Source organism: Lolium rigidum, chromosome 7 (assembly GCF_022539505.1).
Source record: "Lolium rigidum isolate FL_2022 chromosome 7, APGP_CSIRO_Lrig_0.1, whole genome shotgun sequence".
NCBI lineage: Eukaryota > Viridiplantae > Streptophyta > Magnoliopsida > Poales > Poaceae > Lolium > Lolium rigidum.
Genome location: NC_061514.1, coordinates 287,574,250 through 287,583,317, shown reverse-complemented (window position 1 = coordinate 287,583,317; position 9,068 = coordinate 287,574,250). Strand labels below are relative to the sequence as shown.

Below are 9,068 nucleotides of genomic sequence, written 5' to 3'. Positions count from 1 at the left end.
AACCCCTCTTTCTCCATGCTTGGTCCAACAATTATAGCTTGGCATGAAACCGTGCCGAAGCAGGTGCATGTGAACATCTCTTGAGGAAGAGTAACCCTTCGATTCTTACACTTAACACATGGACAGATAACAAAACCCCCCGCTTGTTCGCATTAGCCACTACGAGGAAATCTTTCAAACCCGTACTCGAACTCGCCGGAGAGTCGGTTACCGTACATCCATTGCCGATTCATCTCGCATTATTATAATATAAAATATATAATTAACCATCATGCATTTGTTAAACTAACTAGCTACAAACAATATAAATTAAACAATGAACTACACACACATGCATATTTTATCAATGACACATCAAAGGTTCAAGTTGCTAACCGCGATCGAGGAGGAAAAAATAAATGAGAAAGCTCAAGTGTGACTCCAACACTTCATATCATGTTTGTTTCATGCTCTTGGGGCATTTCATCAAACACCTTATGTGCATAAGAGGAACCAAAAGCAAACCTAACACTCACTTGTGAAGTTTGTGAAGAGAATGGCTCCAAATGGCTAAGTGTTGGCTGCTGGATGGGTATGTATAGGGGAGGGGCTTTAGTCCCGGTTGGCCCGGCCAACCGCGACTAAAGGCCTTCGGCACCTTTAGTCGCGGTTGGGCTGGCCAACCGCGACTAAAGCCCCCACGTGCACCAGCTGGCCACCGTGCGCCCTGGGCCCAGGACTTTGGTCGCGGTTCGCCACACGAACCGCGACTAAAGACCCCATTAGTCGCGGTTCCTTTACCTTCGCGACTTATGGGGCTTCCCGGAAGCCTGTTTTTCCATCAGTGTGAAATACCAAAATGACGTGCTTCATAATTGGTTAATACTAAATAAAGTTTAATGGATGTTTTGTATGATGGAACACCGGTATCCTTCAGAAAATACAGTTATTTTTTGTTTTTGGTTGGATCTTATATCCCCTTTAGATATCATTCTATTTAAACTCTGCACCACCTTAATACATGGTATAACAAAATTGTCCCAATTGTTTGCCAAGGTTACATATAATATATTAAAATTTTACCACTTGAATGCATAAGGTACTAATTAATGGAACTAAAAAATCGGTTATAATTTGAAGAACCGGACCACTTTAAAATAATCTTTTATGGCATTTACCTATTATACAATTTGCAACTATTAAGTGAGCTGAGTGTGAACATAAATCTTTGTTCGCACATTTTCATCGTATAATATATCTCACTTTTTTCTTCAAAAAGTACACACTAATTTCCTGCAGCAACGCGCGGGAAATCATCTAGTTACTACAAGAGAAGCCACTTCCAGACTACAAATCGCTCATCAGTTCATCACACGCCATTGCTCTAATAGCTTGACTTGACAAGAACCAGGCAGACAAAGAGTAGCTAGGGCGCCCGCGAGAGCCCCGTGGATCCAAGCCATCCCGAGCGCCGACACCGGCCGAGGTGAGAGCACCGGCGGCCCATGCCATCGCGGCGGCGACAAGGTACAGCACGCACGCGTCGCCTTCGTCGCAGTAGTGCTTCTGCAAGGTGAAAAAGTTGGCGGTAATGGCGGCGCACGCCGTGCCGACGGTGAAACATGCGACCATCCACTCACCCGCGACGAGGACCAAGAGATGGGCATTGCCCGGCTGCGCGTCGCCGAGACACAGCCAGCGGACCTGGAACCAGAGCAGGTACACAGCCCACACGATGTCGCCGCAGATCAGCGTGTAGAACAGCAAGCTGAAAATTAGCAGCAACGGTGAGCCAGCCGAGCCGAGTAGCACAGCAGCCAAGGATTTTGATTAATTTGGGCGCACTACCTTTTGTTTTCGTTCGCGACGGCAAGGACGGACAGCGCCGCGGTGTGGTAGAGAAATGAAAATGCGGCGATTTACACAAAAATAACCAAAGAAAAGCACATACTAACCCTGCGGCGAAACTATTTCACCAATCTAACCCTTTTGTGTGGCGCCCCTCCCACGGGCGCCACACATGCCCATGTGGCTCCCCTCCTGCCGGCGCCACTGTCCTAGCCGACGTGGCCCCCTCGCCGCTGAGCTGGTGCGCCCATTCGACGTGGCAGCATGTGTGGCGCCCCTCCCAACGTCGCCACACATGCACTTAGAATTGCTCAAAACATACTGTGAGACAAATCCTCTGGGACTTAGCCGTTTTGCGAGGCTCGATGTGTGGCGCCGATGCCACGGGCGCCACACTAGCCTGTGTGGCGCCGATGCCACGGGCGCCACACATCCACTTAAGTGTGGCGCCCGCGCCCAGCCCGACCCTCTCTTTCTTCTTTCTCTTCCTCTCTGCTTCTCCTCCCCAACCGCCGCCGCCGCCCGCCTCCCCTTCGGCCCCCCCACCAAATCGACCAAGGAATCGTCAGATCTATCCGTCCAAGTCCTTCCTCCTCCATTCCTCAAGGTATTCCCCTTCGATTCCCTCTGATTCGTCCACTATTGTTGGTGGATTTGGTGGATTTGGATATGAACCCTAGATATGAAATTTTACATGTATGTGTTGAAATGGCTATGTATGTGTTGAAATGGCTATGTAAGTGTTGAATGTGTATGTGTAGGAACCCTAGATATGTTAGTGGATTTGGATATGAACCCTAGATTTGGATATGTTGGTGGATTTGGATATGAACCCTAGATTTGGATATGTTGGTGGATTTGGATATGAACCCTAAATTTGGCTATGTAGATATAAAATGGCTATGTATGTGTTCAAATTCTATGTATGTATGTCTTGAAATGTCTACTATTTGTGATGGAATAACTGATATTTGAACCAAATATTTGTTGGAACCCTAGATATGAATGTATGTGTGTATGTATGGAACTCTCATGTATTTGGATATGAACTCTCATGTATGTGTTGCTCATTTTTGTTAGTGGAATGACTCATAATATGGTTGTGTAAACATGTAGGATGTTGTGGCTTCTGGATGAAGAGTACGACAGGATGCACCGGGCTGTTCATATGACGGAGAGGGGAACTGATCTTCACCCTTTGAAGATTCGTTACCATGGCACAGCGGATATACCGTATGACGAGAGGTACACGGAGTTCATCCGCCCTACCGGTCTTATGCCGTTCATATCCCTTGTAAGCCGTGGGGGGCCACACATGAACCCCTCGGCACTCACCGCCCTTGTCGACCGGTGGAGGCCGGAGACTCACACCTTCCACTTGAGGGCCGGCGAGATGGCCCCTACTCTCCAGGATGTTTCCATGATCCTTGGACTACCTATTCAGGGCTAGCCACTGTGTATGAACACAGCTTCTGATGGGTGGCGCCAGCAGATGGAGGCGCTTATTGGCAGGGCTCCTCCGCTGCCAACAGAACCAAAGAAAAGAGCTCCCGCCGGCCCGGAGCAGCAGCAACAACAGCCACGGCAGCGGACGAAGAGGATGGCCGTCCGGAAGCAGCTCGCGAGGACGGCACGTCGAGGACGCTACTAGGATGTGCTACGTGTTGTTGTGAACTCTATATTCATAAGTATCGATTTGTGAACCCTATGTCATTTCGAACCATGGTCTGTAATGCTACTTGTTGTTTGAATCTACGTGCTACAATGTGACCTATGAAGTGTTATATGTGTATGTCATAAAATTGCTACTTGTTGTGTCCAATGTTGTACTCGTACCTGTTGGAGTTTGGTAGGATTTTTCATGTTTTTAACACAAGTCCATGTGTGGCGCCCTTCCCACTGGCGCCACAAATGCTAGTGTGGCGCCCGTGGCATCGGCGCCACACATGCCAACTTATATGAACTATTGGGTCGAAAACATCCAGGGGCTCCGGACGATAAGTCCTTAGCCGTTTTCGCGAGCCTCTATGTGTGGCGCCCGTGGCATCGGCGCCACACAGGCTAGTGTGGCGCCCGTGGCATCGGCGCCACACATCGAGCCTCGCAAAACAGCTAAATCCCAGAGGATTTGTCTCACAGTATGTTTTGGGCAATTCCAAGTGCATGTGTGGCGCCGTTGGGAGGGGCGCCACACATGCTGCCACGTCGGATGGGCGCACCAGCTCAGCGGCGAGGGGGCCACGTCGGCTGGGACAGTGGCGCCGGCAGGAGGGGAGCCACATGGGCATGTGTGGCGCCCGTGGGAGGGGCGCCACACAAAAGGGTTAGATTGGTGAAATAGTTTCGCCGGAGGGTTAGTCTGTGCTTTTCTTTCACTTTTAGGTTATTTTTGTGTAAATCGCCTGAAAATGCCATTGATGCATCTCCTCTTGTGATTCAATGGGGTTTCTACAAACGGGCGAGCAGCTTTGCGGCCGCAGCGGTGGAAGCTGGATGCTTTCACCAAATTGGAAACCCGATTGGGGAAAGGCAAGGCACCGGGAAAGAAATGGGGTCTGCTCGCCTCGGCTACACATGATAGATAGCTAGCTCGTCATCCATTCCAGTACGAGAGTATGTGACTATGAGAGCTTGGGCATTCCTGTACTTTTGGTAAGTTGTAACTAATGTGCTCTAGTAATTCTACATGGCCTGGGTTGGATTTTTTCGAGAGCTCCTTCGAGTGCTCAAATTTACGCGGTAGATATTGTGAAGTGTTCTTCTTGGAATGTTTTATACTGCAACCGCAAGCAGTGCCAAACAGTATCCCGGTTAACCACTTATGTATTTCATCTAGTAGATAATAGGTGTATATAATCTCCCATATATCAATTTTTACATGAGTTTTCTGATTTTTTTTTGAGATATATTGCTCTAAACTTACCTAATCAAGTTGTTTTGTCAAAAATATTGGGTGTACATATGTACATCCAAGTCCCAAAGTAGCTCCACCTACTTTCTTTTGGGTAAAGGTGTACGGATTTAGAAGTGTTTTTATTCCATTCTAAAAAAGTCATATATATGCGCATTGATCCATTGGAGATAGCCATGTATATTCAACGACTGCATTACCCACGAGGAGATCACCAGATCGACCGATACTAGAGTTAACATTTTAGTCCGCCCCCAACATGGAGTACTTTACTTACGCGTTTGCAATAGATAAAAAGGCTAGCCCCAAGGCGCCTCGACCACGAAGCATGCACGTCGAGGCATCCATCGAGCTCTACCTCTGTGGCCTCGTTGCGAACAATGGCGCTAGCAATGCTCATCATGATCTCTAGCTTATTCTTCCATTCTTCATATGCTTCCTCAGATGACTTCCTCCGGTGCCTCGCGGCGTCCATACCGAACAAGGTTCTCTTCGCCCAGAGCTCCCCGCGGTTCCCGTCGGTCCTCGCGTCCTCCGTCCGGAACCCCAGGTTCCTGACGCCCGGGACTGCGTGGCCGCTCTGCATCGTCACCCCGACGAACGCGTCGCACGCCCAGGCCGCCGTCGTCTGCGGCCGCCGCCACGGCGTGCGCCTCCGCGTGCGCAGCGGCGGGCACGACTACGAGGGCCTCTCTTACAGGTCGGTGCGGCCCGGCGCGGCGTTCGCCGTGGTCGACCTCGCCCGCCTTCGCTCCGTGCGCGTCACCCGTGGACCGCCCGCCACCGCGTGGGTGGACTCCGGCGCGACGCTCGGGGAGCTCTACCACGCCGTCGGGAGGGCCAGCGGCCGTCTCGCGTTCCCGGCGGGCCTGTGCCCGACGGTGGGCGTCGGCGGGCACCTCAGCGGCGGCGGCTTCGGCATGCTCCTTCGCAAGCACGGCCTCGCCGCCGACCACGTCGTGGATGCCGTGCTGGTCGATGCCAAGGGGCGGCTCCTGGACAGGACCTCCATGGGGCGCGATGTATTCTGGGCCATCCGTGGCGGCGGCGGAGGAGGGAGCTTCGGCATCGTGCTGTCGTGGCAGGTGAAGCTCGTGCCCGTGCCGCCGACGGTCACGGTGTTCACCGTCGCCAAGTCAGTCGAGGAGGGCGCGGTGGACATCCTCGCCAAGTGGCAAGAGGTCGCCCCGGCTCTCCCCGACGACCTGTTCGTGAGGGTGCTCGTCCAGGGACAGGTGGCCAGCTTCCAGTCCCTGTACCTGGGCACCTGCGACGCGCTCCTGCCGGTGATGCGCCACCGCTTCCCAGCGCTCGGCGTGAACCGAAAGCACTGCAAGGAGATGACCTGGCTCCAGTCCGTAGCCTACGTCTACCTCGGCGCCGGCGCCACCGTGGAGGACATCCTGAACCGGACCACCGCCGTGGACGTGGTCTTCAGCAAGGCAACGTCCGACTACGTCCGGCGTGGCATCTCCAGAGACACATGGGCGGAGATCTTCACCAGATGGCTTGCGAGGCCAGACGCGGGGCTGATGATCCTGGACCCCTATGGCGGCAAAATCGCCGACCTGCCGGAGTCCGCCACGCCATTCCCGCACCGTGGAGGCGTGTTGTACAACATCCAGTACATGAATTTCTGGGAGGGCGCCAACGAGGAGGCGGCGCGGGCAGGGTGGGTCAGGGATGTGTACAGGTTCATGGAGTCGTACGTGAGCAAGAACCCGAGGGAGGCCTACGCGAATTACAAAGACCTTTGGCTCGGTGAGAATGTCGTCGGCGCCGGTGCCATTAGGAGCTACGAGGCAGGCAGGGTTTGGGGCGAGAAGTACTACAAGGGTAATTTCAGGAGGCTCGCCATGGCGAAACGTGAGATAGACCCTGACGACTACTTCAGCAATGAGCAGAGCATTCCGCCGCTTGCTGTCCAGCTCATCTTGACGAATATGGCGCAGGTGGATCGATCCTACTGATTGATGTATACGTTGTCAGATGAAAGAAACCTCAAAGACTGTCAATGTGTTCCGAATCTCTATGTTCTCTATCCCTTCTCTAATAAGACTAATCGAGTTTCATGCGGGTTAATGCCCCAAGCATTTTTGTGTGTGAGCATCCTATGTTGCTAACATCTCATATGTTTGCAATATATATTATACAGAAAAGAAGAGCCTTTTATGATGAGGCACAAATATCAGAAGACATGATATATATATAGTAAGCATACACATATCTATCCTTCAAAGTGCATGCTTTGATTCATTCCAGTACCATGTTCAGTATAGAATATCACATATTAAATTCACGGAAACAATTTTTCATCCACTGCTTTGTACATGTTTCACACAAGGTTAAGCATCTTCAACATATCAAGTCATTTGGTTTAAATCTGGGCCTGCTCTCTATTTTCTGCGTTTTTTTTTCTTCAAAACCACATCATTAGTACTTTATCTGATGCTCGGGCTTGCAACTTGTTTGTCCTTCTTAATTCTTAGTTTTTTGAGTGCCTACTTGTGGTTTTAGGCTTACTGATCTTGGTCTTTCTGCTTGATTCACCTGTAAAAAGAATTACTTATTGGCATCTATAATTGACGCAATTCATGACTATAACAAATAAGTAATGCTAGAACATGCACATTTAATAAAATGAAAGTAACAAGTATATGATTTCTTACTCTTTTTCTTTTTTTCGAAAAGGGGATAACACCCCGGCCTCTGCATCATGTTGATGCACACAACCTTTATTAAAAACTCTCAAAATATAATAGTGATTAATACAAAAGTCACGAATCGCTCATAGTCGATATATAAATCAACCAACGAAACACCAAAGCCCCAAAACAAAGCCAACTAAGCATCCTGTAGTCGACTAGTATGACACTCCTGAGCAACCATCTGAGTATCCATAATATCCTGCTGGTCCTGAGGTTGGAGCAACGCCTAGAGCTGCACCCAGTGGACCACCATATGAATAACCTGCAAAATATTGGAAGAAGATGATTTGTTAAACACAATATTATTTCGGCACCTCCAAATTGACCAGAACAAAGTCGACACACCAATGCGTATACGATCTTTTGCTTTTTTGTCAACTCCATTCAACCAATTGCCAAACATATTAGTAATATTAGTTGGAGGCGGGAGATCAAATGCGAAATAAATTATGCGCCACAGTAATTTTGCAAAAGGACAAGCTAAAAAGAGGTGTTCATGTGCACCACAAAAATAACACTTTGTACACCCTTTCCAATTTCTTTTTGCAAGAATATCTTTGGTTAACAACACTTTGTTATTTCCCCGCAAAAAAAAGCAACACTTTGTTATTTAGAAACTACATGAAATATTTATCTTGAGTGGGATTTTTAGCTTTCATAGATATTTCCTCAAAAAAGGAGTGTGGTCATTCATCAAGTCTGCATACATAGACTTAACAGTGAATATTCCTGAGGTTGTAAGATTCCAAACAAATTTATCTGGTACATCACCTAGATTAATTGCCAATTGTTCCCATTTAACACTCTTCTAAACCGAATGTTCAGAGGTGCATGAGCTAACACATCCCCAACCAAGACATTTCTATGTTGCACAATATGATATAAAGATGGGTACTGCTACGCTAAAGTAGTATCACCCAACCAAATATCTTCCCAGAATCTAATAGCCGAACCGTCATCCAAATTGAAGTGACCTCGAGCAAAGAAATCATCTTTCACATGCATTAGTCCCTTTCAAAAAGGGGAATCGGATGGTTTAGAGGGTCTTTTGAGATAGGTATTTATTGCCACACCCCTTCCTCATTCAATAATTTAAAAATCCATTTACTTAGAAGACATTTATTTTTTAATTCTAAAACCTCAATGCCAAGGCCACCTTGATCTATCGGCCTACATATAATGTTCTACTTTGTTAATCTATATTTTCGTTTTTCTTCGTCCCCTTGCCAAAAGAATCTCGACCGATAGAAATCAAGTCTTTTCAAAACCCCTTTTGGAATTTCTAGGAAAGATAACATAAACATTGGAAAACTTGTTATAACAGAATTGATCAAGATAAGTCTATCCCCAAAGGATAAGAGCTTGCCTTTCTAGCATCCCAACTTGCCTTCAAATCGAGTTTCTACTGGATATCAATCTGAATTTCTAAGAGTTTTGTAGTGAATGGGGACTCCAAGATACCTAAACGGCAACGAACCTGCCCCACACCAAAATATATACTTATATTGGTGGTCCTCTTCCCTAGCTTTTCCAAAACAAAATAATTCACTCGTATGAAAGTTAATTTTCAAGCCCGATAATTACTCAAAGATACACAAAATCAATTTCATGTTTAACGCCTT

The 9,068-nt window shown here is 48.2% G+C and overlaps 1 protein-coding gene across 1 annotated transcript; it reads left to right on the top strand.

Annotated features, from left to right (window-relative positions):
• The first annotated feature begins 5,093 nt into the window (after positions 1 to 5,093).
• Positions 5,094 to 6,708, top strand: LOC124672919 (berberine bridge enzyme-like Cyn d 4). Its single transcript, XM_047209073.1, has one exon. It carries the CDS (start codon positions 5,119 to 5,121, stop codon positions 6,706 to 6,708), a length of 1,590 nt encoding a protein of 529 aa, XP_047065029.1. The 5' UTR covers positions 5,094 to 5,118.
• Positions 6,709 to 9,068: the final 2,360 nt, after the last annotated feature.

Bases quoted from the DNA above. Each gene is read 5' to 3' on its own strand.
- LOC124672919 (XM_047209073.1), top strand. From the start codon at position 5,119: ATGGCGCTAGCAATGCTCATCATGATCTCTAGCTTATTCTTCCATTCT.